This window comes from Doryrhamphus excisus, chromosome 6, assembly GCF_030265055.1.
Source record: "Doryrhamphus excisus isolate RoL2022-K1 chromosome 6, RoL_Dexc_1.0, whole genome shotgun sequence".
Lineage (NCBI taxonomy): Eukaryota > Metazoa > Chordata > Actinopteri > Syngnathiformes > Syngnathidae > Doryrhamphus > Doryrhamphus excisus.
In genome coordinates this window covers 10,091,742-10,115,386 of record NC_080471.1, presented here as the reverse complement: position 1 = coordinate 10,115,386, position 23,645 = coordinate 10,091,742, and the positions used below count along the sequence as shown (strand labels likewise).

The 23,645-nt window shown below is 41.2% G+C and overlaps 1 protein-coding gene across 3 annotated transcripts in view; it reads right to left on the bottom strand.

The window, feature by feature from the left end:
• LOC131130813 (transcription factor SOX-6-like) overlaps positions 1-23,645 on the bottom strand; it is a 119,026-nt gene that overhangs the window by 19,479 nt on the left and 75,902 nt on the right. For 2 of the 3 annotated variants that reach the window (XM_058074833.1, XM_058074832.1), the window contains 5 exons: positions 16,327-16,447; positions 14,190-14,269; positions 7,709-7,858; positions 6,173-6,350; positions 3,416-3,648 (listed from right to left, as the gene is read on the bottom strand). In XM_058074833.1, coding sequence (XP_057930816.1) covers positions 3,416-3,648; positions 6,173-6,350; positions 7,709-7,858; positions 14,190-14,269; positions 16,327-16,447 — 762 coding nt within the window. The remainder of the gene's footprint in view (positions 1-3,415; positions 3,649-6,172; positions 6,351-7,708; positions 7,859-14,189; positions 14,270-16,326; positions 16,448-23,645) is intronic. The other variant, XM_058074834.1, reaches the window with a different exon arrangement.

Genomic DNA, 23,645 nt, shown 5'->3' with positions numbered 1-23,645 from the left:
GGTAAAGAGCGAGGCGGAGGAGGTGCTGAGTCACACAACGCTCAGTATCCAAAAAGTTCCATCCATGACAACAAACGATTTTTTTTATTAGCAGTTTTACTTTTATTATAATGGAATATAAGCTTTTATCTGTACTAAAGAAAAGAGACTGCTGGGAAGTTGGAAGTATTCCAATATGGTCAATTTTGTACTGAGCCTAGGCATGTTGTACGTCATTGGACTGATATACACCATTCCAGCATACATTATTAACTGCACCATGTGTAAATACTAATGTTAGACTAGTCTCAAATATAAAAAGTAGACGTAATTCACCTCGAAAGCCTCACAGTATTCCAACAGCATATAAAAGTCAGACAAAAACGTTCCTGTTACGTCGGCCATGATCCAGTAAATGTAAATAGTTACCGGTAGTCTGCACTACGCCTTAAAAACACACTTTCATTATTTTTATCAAATGTGTATATTTTTCCGGACATTTATTTATTCATTCAATTCAATTTCTGGAGTCTATCCCAGCTGTCTTCAGGCGAGAGGCAGGGTACACCCTGGACTGGTCGCCAGCCAATCACAGGGCACATATAGACAAACAACCATTCACACTCACATTCATACCTATGGACAATTTGGAGTCGCCAATTAACCTAGCATGTTTTTGGCATACACGGGGAGACCATGCAAACTCCACACAGAGATGGCCGAGGGTGGAATTGAACTCATGTCTCCGAGCTGTGAGGCCTGCGAACTAACCACTCATACGCCGTTCAGCCCTTTTCCAGACATTATTGAGCCTAAAGTTGGTTAGCCTGTATACGTACATTTCTAGTGTATTCTAGTGTCACTTGCATTTAGACAGATTTTGAGTCTTGGGGTTTTCAAACAAGCCGATAGCAATGCCGCTACACAATAAGATCTTTACATTTACTTTGGGCATGACATTTTTAGGCATTTTGGCCCCCAAAATCCCCTAATTAGAAGGGCTTAAACAGTAAACAAAAAACATGTAAAATCTTGTAGCCTATATTTTATTCTGGGAATTTCATATTTGGAAATGTACAATAATTAAAAGAAAGCAAGAAAGTGGGATAGTGCAAAATATATTGTATGCTTATTATATTCAAATGTCATTTTTATGTACTATTTTGTAGTACTTATGCTTTGTTTTGTTCTGTTTACTTTCCTTATTATGTGCACCTGGTGCTAATTTGTGAATATATGGTGGTGTTTGCTACATAGGGATTGGGTCCATCTCGAGTCAAACTGATTATTCGATTAATCGAAACAACAGGCTTTAGATTAATTGAAAATAATCATTTGTTGCATCCTTAAGCTTGCATAACAAGTAAACACTATTATTGTAGTTGATTTAGTCTTTGAAGTCTAATCTTCCCAGTTTTTTTGAAAGCAACATTTTCCATGTTTATTTTGAGCTTAGCTGTTTTTTAATTTTCTTTTTGTAGCTGGATTTGCAGCATACATCTTCCACTTTAATGGTAATAAACAATTTATCAGCAATGGCTGCTTTTGAATTCACTCTCAGTGTTTATCAACATAAAGAAAATCAACTTGAGAGTTTATGGGGAAAAAAAAGATCTTGCCAAAATGTGGTATATTTTCCTCCGTAAAACGCAAACAAGTCCAAAAACATTTGCAAAAACAGCCGCTCCTTGGTGCGCACAAATCCTGACCTACTTGGGCTGGCGGGGTTCAAAGGCTGCGCCCCCTAAAATATTCATGAAGTGTTAGCATCCTCATGCTCAGCAGCGGCCTAATCACGCTCGTCTACACGTCTGATCGCTGCAGACGTCCCTCTGGACACTGAAAGTGAGGAGGGGAGACTCACACATGCACACATACACAGCAAAAAGCAGCCATCTGAGGCTGACAAACCCAAAGTGGAAGGCCAAAAGCATCTCCGTCATGTGACCAGCTGCTCGCTCTTCAAAGCTGCGGACTTCTGGGTGGCCGTGAAGAGCATGCACACACTCAGTCTGCCCAAATTTATCAAAACTTCCGCCTGGCACTGAGAGCATGTATGCGTGGATTGGTGTGTGTGTGTGTGTGTGTGTGTGTGTAGCAGTTGAAAAGAAAACACTCCCTGAAGGAAAAGGACTTCCTCTCAAGCCTTATTTTGTATTCACTCATACACTCATGTTCACGCTATTAGTGCACGTGGCTAGTTTATGTTATTTATCCAGGCCCTTGCATAAAATGCGTATGTAAAAGTAGAATAATGTTCCCCGTTCAAGAGGTATGTTTATTTTATTTTGCTTATACTACTGCACTTTGTCATACTGCCAAGTCTTCCTCACATTAGACAACATTAGAGCCATCAATACAAGACGTATACCAATAATTTGGCATTTACCAGGATTGCAATATACCTTCAGTCATACTTATTTACACATACACACAGATGCATTTCATTAAATTACAGTAATCATTCGCCACTTTGTGCTTTGATTTTTGATTTTGCATAATATATGATTTCATAAATTATGCTGTTTTGTGCAAAAACAGCCTAAGCCTTTAACTGGTCTCTTAAACTGAACTCAACTGCTAAAAATCAATTAGCTTTTATACCATATCCTATTTCCATTTTTTAGGTGCACTTGAAACCTTTTTTTTTAAAGCGCCACATCGTTACAAAAACATGTAAAAAGATAACTGTACAAGTTCATGGACAATAGCAGTGAATAAATATATGTTAATAAATTAATAGAAATGTATGTAAATAAATGGAATAATAGTGATCGGGATGATTGGACGCCACATGATTTTTAGATATAAATACAGAATTAAGTAAATGTTTAATTCATGTGGAGTAACTACTTGCTTCTCGATTTGTAGCTGGTATGTGTTCGATGCAAAACAGAAAGAGTTGAAGGCGCTTCTGATGCTAATCAATGGATGTGATGGTGGTGGATGTGAAAAGTAACTATTGCTTTTGGATTTCTTATACTTTGGCAACATTATCTATGAAGCAGAAATTGTGTGCATATTTTGTAAACAGCTAATCAATAATGACTTCCACTAATGATGTGAGATACCACGGATTTCCTTTCTGATCCGATACTGAATACATTTCAGGCTGGTATCAGAGATAGTGATCAAGAAACCATTATGGATTAAGAAACCATCCACCAAGATGAACAACGTCTAAAAACAATAGAAGCAGCAATACAAGCAGAAGACCGAACTCGTTCTCTTATGTCTATTATACTTATTTATTGATTATACTATTCGATTAAGATTATTACTTACTATAATGTGTTGTGATTGTGGAAAACATGTCATTGTTACTAACATTTTCTGTATTGTGTACATGTGTAAACAGGAAGCATCCTCACGTGAACGTCTGTGACTGTATTATTCGTGCCATTCAGGTCAAAAATGATGTGATTCTGTCTCTCACCTTGTTGCCATTGTTGAGGCTCATGCTGCTCAGCGCCGACAGTTTGACCTCCAGGTTTTGGTGACCAGGAGGGGCTAGAGGAGGAGGGGGATGATGATGATGAGGCTGCTGCTGCTGCTGGTGGAGCTGCTCTCTATGGATCTGCTCCCTCATGTTCCTGGCCTCCTGGATGGCCTTCATCACTGCGTCCTGGTCCCCGAAAAGAGCCGTGGAGTTCAGGCTGGACAGGATGTCTGCAAGAACAAGAACACCACTACTGCTTTTGGTTCTATTGAAAACCCACAAGAAGCAACTATTAATGCTTCATGTAAAATGAATGGTGATATATCACAGACCACACATTAGCATCATTATCATCATTTATGGTGTGTAATGTTACATTGTTCAAGATAAATAAAGAGACATTTTTTTTAAAACATTAACCAAAATGTTGTTGTCAGTTTTCATACACTGTCTCGGTTATCGTACAATATTGCACTTAACAAACCCGCCTGTTTGCCCTGTGCTGTATCATTCTGTGGAATAGAGTGCCCAAAAAAAGCACCCTAGTCATTGCTGACTCACTGTCTGTGACTGCTAAACAACACGCAATGGGGCCAAAGAAAGTTGCACATTTTATCAAATTTAGAATGAGAAATATAATTAAATTCAAGAAAGAACTCATCGCAAAGTACAAAACTGGGTTCAAATCTCAGCTTGGGCATCCTTGTGGTGAGTTTGAATGTTCTCCTCGTGCATGAATGGTTTTTCTCTGGGTACTCCGGTTTCCTCCCACATTGCAAATACTCCAAATTGTCCATAGGTATGAATGTCAGTGATTGGGTGGTGACTGCCCGCAGTTATTTAGGGTAGGCTCCAGCTACCCCCGCAACCCTAATGAAGACAAGCGGCATAGAAAACGGATGGATGGATTGTGCTTTGTCCCCCAAAAGTACTTTGAATTGCATTTTTTTAGCTTTCAAGAGCAATTTAACACTGAAACTCAATATTTTCGTAGCTTGTTGAATTGTAATATTTGACAAAAAACATTTGAAGTACTAAATGGCTTTAAAATGACAAAAAATATAATTTTTGGAAATGAGCCATGTCCTGGGATAGTCACATGACAACCACTCCAGTATGTTTCCTATAGTGTACGTCACTTAAGGGCTTAAGGACACATTTTAGAACTTGTTTTAGAAAGTGTTGCTGACATGCATGGTTTGAGTACTACATTATACATTCTAAGCCAGGTTCTGGTTCTGGAGTCTATCCCAGCAGCCCAGGCTGGATTACACCATGAACATGACATGCAACACTCAGTAGACAGTATGGCGACACCAGCTTACCAAACAAAAAACACCTTAGAAAAGCCATGAAGTGTGTTCTTATTCTAATAAATGTCTAAACACAAAGAAGATGAAAAACACACAGACATCTTTGTTGTTGTTTTCCAACCTCTTCCTGCTTATTTACGTCTTTCTCTCTTTGAAGCAGACGTACATTTGAATAAGGAAAGGGTTGGGGGGCACAGAAAGTCAATAAAAGGATGTAAAACTTTCCGTCGCCTTTGCCGGTTTTAATTAGCAGACAAGTGGGAAGTCCTCGATGTCTGGGTGGCCGTTCAAAGTGTTAGAAAATAGCAAGCAGCAGCGTCAAAGCCGCTGTGCTCAAATTGTTTTCAGGTCTAATGAGAGGCTTTAGATTAGCTTAATAACAGATAGCAGAGGTAGGGGCATAAAGGGTCTGGTCCCAGCAGACAATGATGTGAGGAAGCTGTTAAAAAGGCAAATAGCGTGTGTTGGTTTTCACTGTTTCCGCTGGCAGTCTTTTCATGGAGGCTAAATACAGGCCTTTGCCCTCCTGTAAAAGACAAATACGTACACACTCCTGGTGGGGGCGGCTGTCTACAGGGCACGTGCCACGCTGGGTGGTGCCGGGGGTGGGAGTGTTGAGGCAAGTTTTACACTGCATGGAGGATGCCAACCCAACACTTGCTTAGCTTCTTCAGTGAACACACCTCCTTCTCAAACCAACTGGTTGTTTGACACGCCTCCCTCTGACGCCTTCCCACTTGGCAAAGCGTGGAAAGGAGCAAGCCATGCATGTTAAAAAAAAAAAAAAATGTCATTGAGCGCAGACCTCCACCAAGACCTGACCGCCTTTATGCTGCCAGGATTGAAGTCACGCCTTGCTGCATCGAAACCGCATCCTTTTATTGATGAATTTCCTGTTTCCGCTTGCTTTTCCTGTTTATCCTTTGTCGTGCAGGCAGCTTTGTTAAGTGGCTGGGTGCGGAGCAAGGAGCCAGGTGGACACAATCGGCAATTAGTCTGGCAAAGAAGATGCCAGATTGTTCCCCATGTTGACGTCTGTGCCACTATTTCCATGGTCTCTGGTTTGCTCGCTACTAACTTCCCCTCTAAGTCTTATTTGTTGTTGTAGCTTTTTGTTACAGGTAGGTTACTTTTTACTGTTGTGTCTCTGTGTGTACTCTGTTACTCCGTTCCTAATGTGTGTAAATGGCACTACGGGATATGAATGGCCTCTTTTTTCGGCGCTTCTTATATTCCTACAGACTTTTGTAGTTTTGTATATTTATCAAATCAATTGCGTTGTACAACGTTCACAACTTTTGTGTCTGTGTCGAAGTCCAAAACCTCGCAGAGCCACAAAATATCCACCATTTTAGCTCGCCCTTTATAGTTGCAGTTCAATAGACCTGATTGGTTACCAAGCTGATTAATTGGTGAATGCTTTCAAGTGCTTGCCACTTACCCAGGGATGCGTTCCGGCCCATAGAGGAGACCGGACTGGGGATGCGGGCCTTGCCTACACTAGTGGGGCTGGTCTTGTTGCCGGAGAACAACGTCTGAGTTGGTGATGTCGGTGACCGAAGAGGCTCTCCTGTCTTGGGTCGGGCTGAGAGGTTGAGAGGCTGTGTGGATCCTTCTTCCTGGAAGACAACATGTCAGTGGAATCATAAGTAGGGATGCGGACAAAAACGTGATATTGTTATGGCAACTGTGACGGTCATAACAGGACCAAATAACTATAATAATAATAAGGGTGCCTAAATGAATGCAGACTCATTAACCTGCAAAAGGGGCTTGAAGGTTGTGTAAGATCTTGCATATTATTTTTGCACATTGTGTTCTGTATTGCTACTGGTTTTGTTGTGACACTTTGTTGTAAAGTATATATTTTTATTTATACTAAAAAAAATGGAAGTGCTGAAATGATTATGAAACTTGCTAATTTTTGGCATCAAATTAATGACCGATCACAGCGAACTTTGCAACAATAAAGATCCTTCATCACTTATAGTTGTAATTAAAGTCCACTGCTGCCTGCCAGCTTCATCCATTTACTTTTAATGTTCTTTCTTTTTTCACTGCTACACATTCTCAATGAGCAATTTGTCACGATTGTCTGTAAAAAGCTATTCACTGTAAACGACATACTTTTTTGCTCGAGGAGCCCGCAGTCCAAAATAAAAACAGTGAAGCAGCATTTGGCTATGTTTCAGCCCAAAGATTTTTAAATAATCCAGAATAAAATCATTTTGTCACACGCTCCCATCATGAAGCATACCAATGTTGTTATAATATTATTTATATAACTATTATTTGGGTCCAAGCATAAAGTTTGCAAAGGTCCTATTGTTTTCATAATAATCATTTAGTGTTTGTTAGTATTAGTTTTAGTGCATTTTCCTCCACTAATTCTACTATTTATGTACAATATTTATACTATATAATTAATTTATTAAAATAATTAAGTATAATATATAGTAGTCAAGTTATTTGCCTACTCAAGTTAATGCCTGGAAGGAAAAAAGTTTGGTGAAAGATGGAGAAAGTCAGTAGAAAGGTGTCTGTGTGTGTGTGTGTGTGTGTTACGCTGCGGTGGCATGCCAGTGGGCTGAGTGGGGGTGGAAGGGAAGGCGTGTGTGCTTAGTGTCTGGCGTGGAGTTCAGAAGGCGCAGCGTTAGCGTTTGACTGCGGCGAGCGCTGACGTGTGCCCATTGTGACTCGCAGCTGCTAAACACACACACATGCAAACACACACACTCGCATATGGCTTCCATTATAGAGCCCGGTCGTCAAATAAAGACGAGGCGTACGCTCTCTCCAGTGAAGAGGTCTGGCCTCCAGCCAAACAGCAGCCAGCGCCAGTGTCACTTTGTCGGTCTGTGTGTGAGTGTGTGTGAGAATGTGTGTGTTTCTAATGGAAGAACATGAGCTGGTTTCGTTTCCCTCTATAAAAAAAAAAAAAAACACTCTCCAGTCAGGCAAGAAGACCAGGACTCACCTTGACTTGAGCGACAGGACTGGAGGCTCTCTTCTCGCTCTTCAGGGTGGAGGGTGACAGGGGGCCGGAGGCGTTGGGCCCCGGTGGGAGGGGAGCCATCTTGGCCCCCGGTGAGATCTGCATGCTTGCCAGCTGGGCAGCATACAACTGCTGAAGAAAGCAAGAAAACCAGTGAAACCGACAGGCTGTTAACATCGCTCGCCAGTGGCCAGTTAGTGGCTTTTTCCTCTTTCATTCATAGTCTACAGCACACACACGTCAATAACTCACTCAACATGAGCATCCCACTAACTGTTGGAGGGCATCCTTATAGAACATTCTTTAATTTTCTTCCAAACACCAAATCCCAAAGCCTGCGTCCTTCCTTGTCTATATCTTTAGGACACCCACGTAGCGGTTCAGCAAAATAAGCTTGGGTTGCTATGACAGAGTCACGCTGTAAGTGAAAACAAGTGGAATTAAAATGACAAATGGCTTCATGAGGCCGCGCTTGTTGCTCCCGATCGCCTCAAAGACTTGTAACCATTGCAAGTTTGGCAGTCTTCAAGCAGTAACACACAATAGAACGTTTAAAAAAGACTTGGAAGGGACGAGCCCACTGCGGTGGATGGAAACGCTCAATGTAGAGAAAAAAAAAACAGCTGCCATTTTCCTTCCAAGGTACTTAGCAAGAACCACAGAGCCGACTAAGATCAGCAGGCCAGAGTCTGGACCATCAAAGGACACGACACGGAATTCCTGCAGGAAGTGGAGAATATGTGCTTTTGCAGCTTTAACAGCTTCTACTTGACTGGGAAGAAGACTTTGGAGGGTGTCTGTCACCATTTTGGCCTTAAGGGGTCTCCTGATTGTCTAAGACGTGTGTGTGTTCCAATTCCAAATTCCAATGTGCGCTCACTATTTGGAGAATTCTGAGTGCAACATCCGGGCACTGCAGTTTTGTTTTACTTCAGTGTGAACGCACTTATGCACTCAAAAGACTAAGCGTCAGTACAAAAGTGAGCCAATTGAGACACAGCCACTGTCTGCTTTCACTCTCCTCGCTGGTTTCACCATCTGTTCCTTCCCATCTTATCTTCATCCTCTAATCTGCGTCCCTCCTGGCCTCACTATGCCCAAACGTCCCCCAGTGTTGGCAGATCCGATTTCCCTGTAGTCATAACTGCAAAGCCACCGGGGACCAGCGATCCAGAGGAGGAAAAGCGAGCGAGGGATGAAGGGATGAAGACACAGAGGGAGGAAGTGAGCCCACAGACACCCGAGACCAGCGTCATTTCACCTCCGAAGCATCAAGCTCGGCGGTCAGGCTGGGGAAGAAGTTGGCGGGCCGTCTTTGAGTGCCTCTGAGGCAGATATTAAACACAAACAGAAGGGGCTTTGCCACTGAGACAAAGCCCTGATGTCACGCCACTTGTTTAACTTGGAAGGCCCGGCGGTGCTCGAGCCGACCCCCGGCGAGATGAAATCCTCGTAAGAATGCAACATGGATGGGCGAGAGCGGGGTGGCGGCGAGGCCTCTTGTGTCAGTCAAGACCAACACAGAGCCACTTCTGCTGCTGGATTTTTTATGCCTCTGACAGGGAGCTGCTTAAATAAATAAATAGGAGCCAGATGTTTTGCAAACCACAATGGCCAGAACTACTGACTATTCAACTATTGTTTGACTTAAAGGAAAACTGCACTCAATCCTAGCCCAATCCGAAGCTTAGATGTAGCCTGAGTCCTAACCCTTTAACGAAGAGGTGGCACACACCATGCAAGAACCCGTTCAATGTGGCACGTCGCTTGGTGATCAGTGCTGTTCTAGTCTATTCTCCATCGCAGATCAATAGGTGACTGAGCGAAGCGATGTGCAACGTCAACAAGACTTCTACCTGTTTTACTCGCCTCCTCCTGAGGGACTACAAAGACTACAATTTTCTAAATTACAAATTGACAGAACGGCGCAAAGCCAGTCTCGTCTGTCTGTGCTATTTGACCGGGCCAGCTGACATGTGTGCTAATGTGACAGAAACCATGACACAGTGATTAGTTGGATTATTGTTGAATCGCTTAACCAGCACCAAGCCTTTTTTTGTACATGCTGAGTATAACTGGTGACCATTTTCTTCAGAAGGTTTGTAGTAATGTTGTTTGGCTCATTAACACAACACACAATGGCGACAAAGTAGACTTTGAATCTGGAAGTGATCGACCGAAATCCAACCTTCAATTTGACAGCAGAGACATAATACATATTACTGTGCATATTGTATGTTCATTATTTTCTGCTGGTGTAATAGTACAGGCTGTTCCCGTTCGTGCAGATGGCGTGGCTTTGATACTCGGCCTGGGAATATGCAGTCATTTGTCCAATGCCAGTCCCAAACCCAATACATGTAAGGGTACATGTAATCGTAATCGGATATTTCGATGCAGAACTTTCAATTTGGCATAAAGGCGTCCCAATTCCCAACCGATATACATTAAGTGAAGGACAGGAAGTGTGTCTTGAATCTACTCGGAAACCATGTGTCCACAGGAGGTCCTCAATCTAAATACGATTTAGTTCCTACGATGGCATGTAAGTTGGGTTTTAGTGTCATTTGGAACTTATACTTCATGTACACAGAGTACATGAAGGACATACAAAATACAGCAATAAAAAGATAAAATACAAGAAGTAAAAACTTGTTGTCTTGCACTCTTTAAGGGGCGTTACAAGGGAGGGAGAGACAAGCTTATTGGTAGGAGGAAGTTTCAATATTGAGACCACTAAGCTGCTTATTTATCACTGTCCTTTTCATAGGAGCAGATCTTTCACATGTTCAAGGATATAATATTTATCCTTGATGATGACCACAGCAGTGGAAAGGCTTACACCTAGCATGCAGCCCAAGTTGGTTAGCATTTCTGTACTTTCTGACCATTTATCTTCATTTTTCAATTTTGCCCCACACTTCAGACATCATGACATCATGGAGGTTAAAGGTTAAAAGTTAACAGAAAAGTATTCTTTCACTGCACACATGTACTGTAACTAGTCCTCTGATTTGTTTTTGCACACTGTTCTTTTTTTTCATCACAACAACACAAGGACTGCCTGTATTAATATTATTGGGTGACAACTTTGCAGGTGTAGCTACACACAAGGGGTACAAAAGCTACAGCCTATAAATGTCATCATAATTGCTTCTGGCATCGTTATTGTTGTCAAAACAATGTCCAAACATGTGCTACCAGCCAACGCCTGCATCTTGCAAACATTCCTCACATAATTACTCTTTATTCCCTCATAAACATTCCACGAACAGCTTCCTGTCTCATTCAGGTTCTTACTTCTTTGCCTTCTTCATCACGTATTGGAGTTGCATCTCCGACATCATCCCGTTCTTTTGATCGTTTCAAAAGGGCGACACCCCACCACGCTGCACCCACCCCCTGTTCCCCCTCTATGTCGCTTTGCTGTGTCAATAGCTGCTAATGAGAGCCTGGTTAGGCCAAAAGCACAATGCAAAAAGAATAAACTCACATAAGCGGAAAAAAAGCCATGCTCCGGTAGAAGCGACACCATGAAGCAACACTCCTGTGTGTTCGTGTGCGTGTCTGTGTGTGTGTGGGTACTGTGCAGTGAAAGCCCAAACTTAAAAGCCTTTAAGGATCACACACTTGATTTTCCTCCTTGCAAATACTGTATGCACTAGGATAACCATTATAGTGCTAAGTGCTATTCTGGCAGCACAGGTGTCAAGCGCGAGTAAAGTGTGTGATGAATTGCCTGGGCCAGGTGTTGTGCTTTTGGGGCGGAATTCCTGCTGTGATTCATCACAACAGCTTTTGTCTGACGTGGCTGATGGGCGGCTGATAACGAGCGCTCGCGTGTTAGAGGCGGCTCGCTGGCGCACGCACAAAAAAATGTTTTTTTTTTCCACTGGAAGACACGGGGAGAACCGTGTAAATTGTTTTACAGTGGAACCTCGGTGAGTGCCCGCCACAGTGAGTGTGTTTGTCAGTTCGTCTAAGATATTTACCCCAAAATTGTAAAAAAAAAAAAAAACAAGGCTCCATTCAGCCACATGACTTCTTCTAACCATAACCCTTGCCCTAAACTTAATCGTTAACTTTAAACATTTATTATCCAAGGTTGCTACTAGTGTGTGGCCTGCAGCAGACATGTTACAGTGACGAGATACTTGCTAAAAGGAGTCATAATCATTTTTTTTTGTTTTTAAACCAAACATGGAGACTGTGGATTACGACTGAGTTTTATTATAAAAGTCATCACTGAGTGAACTTATTGTCATGGCAATGGCAGCTCATCTTGACCTGTCTCTGGTTACGTCCAGCCATCGGTGGAAGGGGAATCGGTGGTGCCCATCCTTAGCCCAAATAAAAAAAGGCTGAGGCAACCCCTGAATACACATACAAGTGCATGTATTCCTAATCTGATGTTTTGATACGGGAACGTTCATTCTGATATAGAGATGTACCAATTTCCTACACGGTACACTTTAAGTGAAGGACAGGAAGTATGCGTCTACTAGGAAAACCTGTCTACTTGTTTGGTATTTTTATGATTACACAAGGTCTTCGGTCTATGTCAGATTTTTGCTCATAGGATGGGGAAATAAGTTGGGTTTTAGTGTAAGATATAACTTATACCTAAAAAAACACGTAAAGTAATCAGCATGCAGATCAAAAATTCCGCTGTATCGACTCCGTAAGGAAAAGAAACAAACAAAACACATGAAGAACATACTGTATAACATAATAATATTAATTAAAAGATGAAATGCAAAATTGACTCAGCTTGACTTGACCTGTCTCTGGTTTAAAGGTTTCATGCAGCAGGTATTCACCGAAATGCTATTCTGTCGACTCAGTCAGCCATGAATAGCCAGCAGTAAAAGCATTATATTTTATGGAAATATGGCAGGCTTATTATTGTTGCCCACTTGAACTGGGGTCGAGGTTGTAACGAGTAGGAGTTTTATTCGGACATGCTGACGCTGACTAAACAATGACCTGTCTCGCTTCTTTCACATGAGAACACAGACTTGAACTGTTTGTACCTGCTGTCGGTGCATCTCTTCCGAAACCTTCAACACTCAGTGATGTGGATTCAAAAGAGACGCTGCTTTTGTAGGCTTTGTGATACAGAGTGTGTTAAGTAGGTAAGTAAACAACATGTATATCCAGAAATGTAAAGAATGTATAAGCGTCTATGTTATCTCCCTGTAGGTCATGGTGGATGAGTGAAGGCTTCTGAGAGCTAGCTAGCTAACATTTAAAAGGGACCTATTATGCTTTTTCCACTTTTCTGACCTATAAATGTAGTTAGAACGTTGAATTATCGTGTTAAACGATGCTAAAGTTTCAGATAATGAGGTTTACGCATTTGGAAGTGAGCCCTGAAAGAAGTTTGGGATAGCTCAAAACACTCGGTTTCAACAGGCGTTGTAAAACTGCCCCTTTGTGATGTCACAGAGGGGTGGACTTACTTGTATGGGCGGTTCAGATATGCGCGCTGCCCTCCTCCAAGCTCTGCTTCCTCTGCCCTCCCTCAGGTTCTCCTCTGTTTACTTGCTAGCAAAGCCACATTTGTTTACAATTCCTAAAGACGCCACCATCAGGCACAGGTGATTGGAGTTCCCGATTTCCTACTTGCTAAAGAAATGCATTTTAATCTGTCAGCGGCATTTCACACTGGACTGTTTCGTAAACATGTATGTATTTTAAAAAGATATAATGCCATTCATTGTTATTCTGAACTGTTTCTATACATGCGGGCATGTCACCAACCACAGCAGAGTGGGCGTGCCTGGCCGTGGGTGGAAAACATTAAAACAGACTGTTTTTGCGGGAACCATGAAATAAAAAAAAAAAATACAGCTGAATAGGTGCAGATTCTGGAAGATCTATAAAGCTTTGTCTGCTGGTTATCATGTGTAGCCGCTCTATAGGAATCCACAACTCAATAATGAGCATAATAGGTCCCCTTTAACATCACTTTTACCTAGCGTTGTTGGGGAAAAGCACAAAGCTATCAATTAGCAAGATCAACACATTATTCTGCTGCAACCAAAATGTGCAAAAAAAAAAAAAAACTAAATACAGTATCAATGTTCAAGCCAAGGCAAAATTTTAGAAAAAGGTGCTAACAAAGGCGGCCATTGAAGAAGGTACCACTGTGAAAATGTAAATAAATAATACAACATAACTAAACATGCTAAAACGAAATATTTATAGATAAATCTATATTATTAGTTTCAAAAGTATTTAACTGCAATTATTTTTCAAATAATTAAATATTTCATGTATTATTTAATATTTACTAAAGAATTAATTAAAATTAAACTTTTTGGTACAGTATGTGTATCCTTTTTGGACGGCCAAAAAGTGTGGACATGTATTCGGCACATGTATTTTGTCTTAAAGTTAGCCAGGCTACATTCACACACATTCTGCTCCACAAATACTTCTGTTCTAAGGTGTAGTTCACCTGTAGTTGAAGAGGACTCAGTCCAGACGCCGCTGCGGCTGCCATTGTTGAAGGAATGAACTGCATGGGGTAGCTGTCACCTGTAGAGCAGCACAGTGTGCAACATTAATTAGTGCACAGTGTGTAACATTAGTAGACAACACGCAGCAAGCCACCGGCTTTAAACACCAGCTTCATGTTTGTATTCATGCCCAGTGAGTAGTCACCATGTGTTTGTATGGAAGCTTTGTCACGGGGGTCCATATCAACAGAGAACAAGTTTACTTCCTGCTGTTTTCACCTAAAAGGCTTTTCATGTCCGAGTCTTTGTTACACTTAATAATAGCCCTTAAACAACCCCCCCACACACACCAACCCCCACTTGCTTTTTAAAAAATGATTTCTGCCCCTTGTGGAGGACAAGTGTGCTCATGTAGGAGGAAGTGTAGATCTTTCCAACCTCAGCACCTGGAGGAAGGCAGGGGAGGAAGGAATGTGTGAGGACCACATCAGAGCACGGAAGCAGCTGCTACTACTGAATGTGTGCGTGTGCGTGTGCGTGCGTGTGCGTGTGTGTGTGTGTGTACTTCATTAATTCATGATTGTGTTGTTTTTCCACATAATTTCAATGTAAGTGATATATACAGTATATGCAAACCAGATATTCATGTGTGAATCGTCTCCTGGTGTATGCCTATCAATCTAATTGTGTGTATACTTTTGTGCTAACTTAAGTCATTTAATGTTTGTGTTGCTTTTTTCACACTATTTCAGTCGATCTAAATTATATGTTTGGATTCTTAAGCCGGCATGTGTATGAAAACCTAACCAATTATGTGTGTGTCCTTTAGTGTTTTCTTCTTTAATTTCATGATTGCGTTGTTTTTCCATATCATGTCGTCATTCTAAGTAATATTTATGTGTAAAGCCAGTGTGTACCATTAGACTTGAGTGTGTGTGTACCTCTGTGAGTGTTACAGTGGTGTGAGAAAATGTTTTTCCCCTTGCTGATTTCTTATTTTTTGGCATGGTTGTCACAATTAAATGTTTCATATCGTCAAACAAATTTAAATATTAGTCAATGACCAGTAAGTCCACCTCTTAATGGCTGAATAAAACCAAAATGAAGACATTGGATTGGCCTAGTCAAAGTCCTGACCTGAATCCATATTGAGATGCTGGGGCATGACCTTAAAAAGGTGGTTCATGCTGGAAAACCTTCCAATGTGGCTGAATGACAACAATTCTGTAAAGATGAGTGGGCCAATATTCATCCACAGCACCACAAGAGACAAGTTATTACAAACGCTTGATTGCAGTTGTTGCTAAGGGTGACCCAACCAGTTTTTATGTTTAGGGGGCAACCACTTCTTCACACAGGGCCATGTAGGTTTGGATTTTTTTTTCTCCCTTAATATCTTCCTGTATATCTATCAATCTAATTGTGTAATTGTGTTTGCCTTATTAACTTCATGTTTGTGTTGTTTTGTGGACTGAAATGATGTGCATTTCAGTCCATGTCATATGTACAGTATGTGTGAATTCTTAAGCCGGTGTGTACCTGGAGATGTGTAGGCATCTGTCCAATGAAGTGTACTTTGGTGTTCATTTCAATAATTTCACATTTTCATTCCACGTCATTTTAGTCAAAATTATATTTATGTTTATGTGGGAAGTGTGGACCAGGAAATGTGTGTGTATTGGGTTTTTATGGAATTAATTCCAAGTGTTAATTTCATGTTTGTGTTGTTTCTTCATCTAGTTTCAGTCATATTTTTGGGTCTTCTTAAGCCAACGCGTACCAAAAGACTTGTGTGTGTGTGTGTGTGTGTGTCTGTGTATGTGTGTAAAATGGCGTGAAATTCCATGGTGCAGATGTTTTGTGCAACTTTCAGCACGTTGTAAAAAGAGACATTCCAGGCCCCGCCATGTCCAATGTATTGTTCCTGACATGAACGAGCATGGCTTGTAAATCTCTCTGCTCATTTCCAGAACATTCCTCACCTGACACACCTCATTAACATGGACTGACTTCCCAGTGTGTGTCCATGTGTGTGTAAGGTACTGCTGATAAAAGCTGTCATGAAGTCATGTCGGAAATTGTTTGCCCAGAAAACATTTATTTCCTCAACATTGATGAGTGGCTACATTGTTGTACCTGGTTTGTAAGACATGCCCGGTGGGAAGAGGAAACCTTGCTGTGCGGCAGCGGCAGCCGCCAAAGATCTCTGGTCTTGAGGAAACACGGGGATCATGAGGGGGGGCATGTGACCTTGGACCTGAAAAGGAACACAAAAGATAGAACATTAACATGTTCATTAAATGTTAAAATTGCATAATTTTTAATTACAATACACAGGAATATAAAAATGTTAAAAGTCCTTTAAAAAATATTTTTTAACACTATAAATGTTTAACACTATAAAAAGAATGACCATTCTTAATAAGGGTGCCAGATTCAGACCAAAAGTCAAAATAATTAAATATACACATTTAATTATAGCAAAGCATGCTGGGAAATGCGTAATCTGCCCATTCCACAGATGCAAACACTCATGGATGGTGATGTTTTTGAGTAGATATAAAATACTGAATGATGAAGACGTGGTCGATCAACAATCACGTTATTGAAACAAACAACTAAACCAAAACAACCATAGTCGTAAATCCGCACACGGAAAGTAGAAATTGCAAGCAGGCATGAAAGCACACAAAAAAATGCACATTTCCCCCACTGTGTAGTACACAAAATGTCCATCCAGTTTGGTCTACAAACTAAAGTAGGCTTCGAGTTTTGGTCCACTGTGCAATTGAGTTTGACACCCCTGGTCTAAACCGTTCGACTGTCACAACCATCATCAAGAAACTAGACCATATCTGTGGAAATGTGGAAGGATATGCACGTATGAAATGAACATTGATAACTCAGCAACATAGCACCTGTACATAGTTGTACACAGTATCAATAATAGATATGCAGTTCATAAATATGACTGCTAGTGAGAAGGCATTCAATAATCCGCTTATCCGGATCCAGGTGACGGGGGCAGCAGTCTCACTAGAGAAGCCCAGACTTCCCTTTCCCCGGCCACCTCCTCCAGCTCCACCAGGAGGACACCAAGGTGTTCCCAGGCCAGCTGTGAGACATAATCCCTCAAGCGTGTCCTAGGTCTTCCCTGAGGCCTTCTCCCGGCTGGGTGAGCTCCTTACCCTAAGTTTAAAGGGGAGTTCAGCCACCAAAAACCACATTGCACCCCTTGTAGCCGAGGTTCAACTAAGTCAGGGGTCTCAAACACGCAGCCCGTGGGCAAAATGTGGCCCGCAGGACACTAGTTTGAGGCCCCCTTCTTGATATGAAAGTTTAATGTTAGTGCGGCCCGCGCAAGTTTGATATGGATGCTGTATGGTATCATGTACCCAGAAAAAATTATTACGTTTGATTCATGTTCATGTTAGAGGTTAAATAACTGTTAATAGTCATCCTCCCTATCCGTGTGGAAGTGGTAAGTTTTTGGCTATTTAAGTTTAAAGGAAATAACGTGAAGGCTACCGTTTCGGTCACTAGCTCTCTAGTTTGCGAGTCAGCATGTGTCTCAAGACCCTGCAGTTGAGCAATATGTTGTAAATAACAAAGTATAAATGTGACTATAGTCGTGTTTTGTCATGTCTACAGGGCTCTAATAATGCTTTGTTAATTTTAATCTGAAAAAAATAATTTGTTTACCCAACTATATGTGGTTTCTTAAGTTTTTATTATTTGCCGTTTTATTATTATTATTATATTTATTTATTACTGATTGATTGATTTTCTTTATTCTTGATTTGTTTATTTATTTTTCATCTTATTTTGTGCAGATAAATAAAAATTAAGATATTTGAGAACAGTGGAATGTTTGTTATCAGAGTTTTTATTGTAGAAAATCGGAACCAAAGCACTGAAAAAGTTTGTATATTTTTCTGTTTTTAATAAATGCATTTTTTGGGGGGGGGGAACCTTGCCCAGACCCTAGCTCCAGTGGCCCCCAGGTAAATTGAGTTTGAGACCCCTGAACTAAGTCGTCGTACCCTTCTCTACAGTACCTTGGAACAGACTTCCCCAGGCAGGCTGAGGAGTGTGATCACCCCTGGTTGGAACACACTTCACAGTCACCCTTCAGTCACCACCACCCAGTGTGCCAATCCAAAGGTACTATTCCTGAGACGTGTCAGCCAAGACAGTCCTTTCATGGAAATAATTAATATGACTTAATCAAAGAAAGGTACAACTGTAGGAAGTCTTTGCTAACGTGTCGCTTTGTAGCGCCTTCACCTGTTTGCTTTCATGTTATGTCTCCTTTCTACTCCTCAACTCAACTCTTTTATCTATCATTAGCCCTTTTATCTTATCTCAACTCAAACTTTTATTTTATCTTATCTCAACCCACGCTACATGGACACAGGTATAGGGATACAGTTCTAATCACAAAAATGTGTGTTGCGTGTTTGACAGTGTTGCATGTGTGGTAGTGCTAACGTGCAAAAAAAAAAACAAAAAAAACATGTATATTGGTCAAATAAAATAAATATGTGTTGTAAATGAACATTTGTACACAGTGAACAGGTCTATACACTCAAGAAGGCAAACACCTGTCTAGAGTTACAAACCGCTTATTACGAAACATTACACACAGCGATTTGCAAACCTTAATACGCATTTTTGCACCTTGCAAACAGATAAGGATTGGGGAGATTACTTCCTTGTAATTACAAAACCCCAGCTTGCCAGTGACCACACAAATGAACAAACTGGATAAGCACATCCACCAGATACGTCTACACTTTACACTACAGTCGTAAGAAAAACAATTTGGTTTGTATTTTCATTGTTGATTGATGCAGTACTTGGTGTCTTTATAGTATTTCTGTACTCTTTATGTGCTACTTCAGAGTAATCAGGAATAGTGTGTGTTTGTCCACATATTTTGGTCATTTAAATTATGCCTTACATAAGTGTCTGATAAAAAAAGTCATGTTGCATTGATGACAGTACTGTACTGTACAGTACTGTGGCTGCAATAGTGTCTGATCATTTGAAGAATGAATGTGTGTATTAAAATATGCCGATATGTTTTGACTCATTTTCATGTGTCATTTTGCAAACAATCAAGTAGTTATGCAATTTGAGTATGATGTTTGGATATTTCTGTGAATATTTTGAAAAACTGAGCCCTGTTTTACAAATTGCATGTAAACAAGTGAAAAAGGGTTGGGGTGGCGTGTGCCTGTTTCTGTTTCCCACTCAAGTATTCCCCCGCCCCTGCACGGTAGTCTCAGTTCGCACACTTAAATAGAGGAGGAGTGACCCGCCACAGCCTCATCTCACGTTTCTGTCCTTTAATTTGATCAGCCAATGTGCAAATTCAGTGGTTTATATTTAAGAAAAAGCTTTAAATTATTTGAACTATACAGAAAATGCATTCCTAATACTTCAAAAAAGTTAAATTGAGTATTTGATATTAGTATTCGTTTTATTATTTTTCACAATGACGGATCTCCCCTGATCGCATGTCACTAGTGTGTGCCTGTGTTGTGTATCTGCTAGTAAGCTAAGTGTGTGTTGCATGAGTCAGTTAATGAGATGTGTCTTGGAGCTTCATGACCATGTGGGCCAAGACAGTGTGGAGTGGGTATCCTATTTGGACTGTTGTCTTTTGTTGCAGGTTTGAGTCTTAAGACAAGAGTTTAGGTCTCACACACACATACACACACACACAATGTAGAATGTGACGAGAAAGAAGAGCAAAGAAGAAAATGTAGCCAGTGTGTCCAAGTGGCTATGAAGAAGTGAGACTAAGAAAGCGGGGGGTGGGGGGAGGGGACAAAATGGTCCCATTCATTGTGCTCCTCTGGGAACGCTGGACTGACTGAAGCACAAACACACAAAGATCTCCTTTTACCAAATCATGGTACCAATCAGGGGGGGTTAGCAGGGGCCCGGTTCTGCTCAGCCCCTAAGAAAATAGAAGCCCCCCACCCCCCGTCTTACATTCACACACACCTAGGCAGGAGCATGTACATGCGCAGACCCAATATTAATAGTTTTCTTGCCTGCGGGGCCAATGAGGCATCTCATAACCATGGTGGCAACATAAAACTACTTTCATGTCATCAAACTTTTCCATTAGTCATGTGACTTATTTACCTTGTTAACATTGGATGTTGAAAAGCCCTACAAAGATGTCCACATTGAAATATGAGTTACTCTGAGTCAGTTTGTGTGCTAAATACTTTGTGATGCTGAGAGTGTGCTATGGTTGCACGCTGCATGTGTTATGGGTGCATAAATAAAATCAATCTGGCCCGAGGAATAAATTGCATCATATTTTTTTCAGGAATTTCTTCACGTAGGAGGAACCACCAGCCTTTTTATTTATTGAGTCACCGCAAACAGCCCTCCATTTAGCAAAATAATGTTTGTTGTTACTATAACAACGTAAATATGAAGGCATCGCTGCCTGTAAACGACTGCACTAATTGTACACTAGCATAAAAAGCACAAGCGGTCATTGTTTGCAGTGCACACAACCGATAAAACAAAAGTCTATGACAGAACATTCATTATAAAAATACACGCAAACAAGAAGCTAAAGAGCATCAGATCACCAAGCAGAGCAGATGAGTTCTAAATGAAGAGCAGAGGCAGGAGGAGGAGGCGGAGGAGTGTGGCTTTGCACTCATTAATTAGCCCGTTAGCTCGGGCCCGGGCGTTGCGGTCGGGGCCTGTGCCTTTGTGGGCCTGAAGGAAATGGGCCACATATGAGAGCCATTACTGGTGCTGCTTTAACAAAGACACACGCCTGTCAGCCAGCAAGCAGGGACAACTAACAATACCTGCTTACAACACATAACAACAACACATGCTAAGAAAACAATACCCGTATGTACGTGTATGTCCTTTTGTGATATCAGCTCACTGAGGATAGATCTGTTCTACTTCTTCCAAACACGAGGAACAGAAAAGGACCTTCAGCCAAGTGCAACGAAACTGTCCAAAATGTCTTGCTCAGAGGAAGAATGAAGATTCAGAACTCATGTTAAACCTCTGATCCATTTATTTACTTGTTAAGAGGAATGCCTCGGTACTTTTGTCTATGTAGAGAAGTAAATCTATGTGGTTCAATACTAAAGAAAATGGATGTTCCTTTGTTGCTCAGAAGTACTGTATGTTGCCACTTGAGCGGCTCCACACAAGGACATTACTGCAGACACTTAGACTTACATAATATTTATTCAATAAAAATATAAACACAACAATGTTTTGCTCCATTTTTCATGAGTTGAACTCAAAGATGTAAAACATTTTCTATGTAAACAATCATACCTATATATGCCTATCACAATATCAAATTGTGTTTGAGATATAATAATATGTTGGGAGGATGCACAGCAGCCGAATGGCTAGCCACATAGGAGACCCAAAATTGTCCATAGGTATGAATGTGAGTGAGAATGGTTGTTTGTTTATATGTGCCCTGTGACTGGATGGCGACCACTTCAGGGTGTACCCCGCCTCTCACCCGAAGACAGCTGGGATAGGCTCCAGCATCCCGCGACCCTCGTGAGGATAGAACATGAATGAATGAAAGAATGAATGAATATGCTGGGAATCACCAAATGCAATAACGTCTGCTTAAGCTTGTTTCATAAACAGACTAGCAGACCTTGGGGGAGGCTTACAGGTTTATCTGCTTTACAGCCACGACCATGTAAGGAAGTCCACTCCTCTATTACATCACAAAGGGGCAGTTATACCACGGTTTTTGAAACCATCATTTTTTTTCACCAAACTTCTTTCAGGGCTCACTTCCAAATACGCAAACCTCATTAGGTGAAACTTTGGCATGGTTTAACACGAGAATACAACATTCTAACTGCATTTATAGGTCATAAAAGTGGAAAAAGCATAACAGGTAACCTTTAAAATTGTTGTCATTCAAGTTAGCATTTGCTGACTCACAGAGCTAAATGTAGCTAGTTTAGTAGCTACCATAGCTGGTAGATAGTAGGCCCGCCTCCACAAAGAGGCTGAATCAGATAAGAGCCCAGTCTCTGCGTTCATTCCACTTATAAAACCAATGCACACAGACAGATGCAAGAGTGAAACCTGTTGTAGGCTGGTCACAATAAAAGGCCACTACCAAATGTGCAGTTTTACCATTCTACTGAACATCTCCACAAAGTGACAGGTCAGACTGAGATTTAGACACAGATGAGAATGGGCGTCCCTGGACAGTTTCTAACAGTTTTTGTATAAATTTATTGGTTATGCAAACATTTTTTTTTCAGCAACTGTCTGGTCTCAGACAATCTCGGAGGTGAAGATGGTGGATGGAGAGGTCCTGGGCCGGTATGGTTACATGTAGTCAGCAGTTGGATTGCTTTCGGAGGTGTCTTATGGTTGAGAAATGAAGATTCGGTTCATCATTTATTGCCCATATTTGTTTTGAATGCCCACATGGAGCAGTAGGTAGGTTCCTTTGTGCGTTATGTGTGTTGATGTTTCGTTTGGAGGACTTTTTTGTACCAGCTACAGTTTGCATCTGTGTGCATGTGTGTAACCATATCTACAAAAAGGGGAAACTTTCGGAAGCATTTCTTTAACCCGCTGAACATCCCCCGCTGGCTCTCCACACCATTTAATACCACATGACAGGAAGCACGACTCACTTTGAACTGCACCACACACACACACACACACACACACATACACACAAACATTCAGATGCGTGACAGTAGAAGAGGTCCATGATGAGTTAAAAAGACCTATTGAGCCCCGACTTAACCTCACTAGGTCATAGTCTATTCGGGTTATGTTGTGTGTGGAACACAGTTCAGAATCTCACTTCAATTATGGACGTCATGTAAACCAATATAGACAGGAACTTAAGCAAAGTAAGCATTTTTATGACGTTTAAAATTGATAAAATGTTACTGAGAAGCTGGGGTCCCAAAGTGGGGTACGGAAGTAGGGACTCCATGAGTAAAAAAAAATACAAAACACAATTGGCGCCGCCTAACACTCATACATATGAGTCGTTTCCTCACGAGGGTCGCGGGGGTGCTGGAGCCTATCCCAGCTGTCTTCGGGCGAGAGGCGGGGTACACCCTGGATTGGTGGCCAGCCAATCACGGCACATATAGACAAACAACCATTCACACTCACATTCATACCTATGGACAATTTGGAGTCGCCAATTAACCTAGCATGTTTTTGGAATGTGGGAGGAAACCGGAGTACCCGGAGAAAACCCACGCATGCACGGGGAGCGTCATATAAACAAATAAGTTCAATAACTGTGATGATTATTTTGTGCATTAAAATGAAGTTCAAATTTAACCCATTCATACAGGATGTCAACATCAGACTGGAATAAAAGATAGGAAGTAGTTTCAGTTTCAGTTTATAAGATGCATGTAAAGATCCTCTCTGCTTTTACG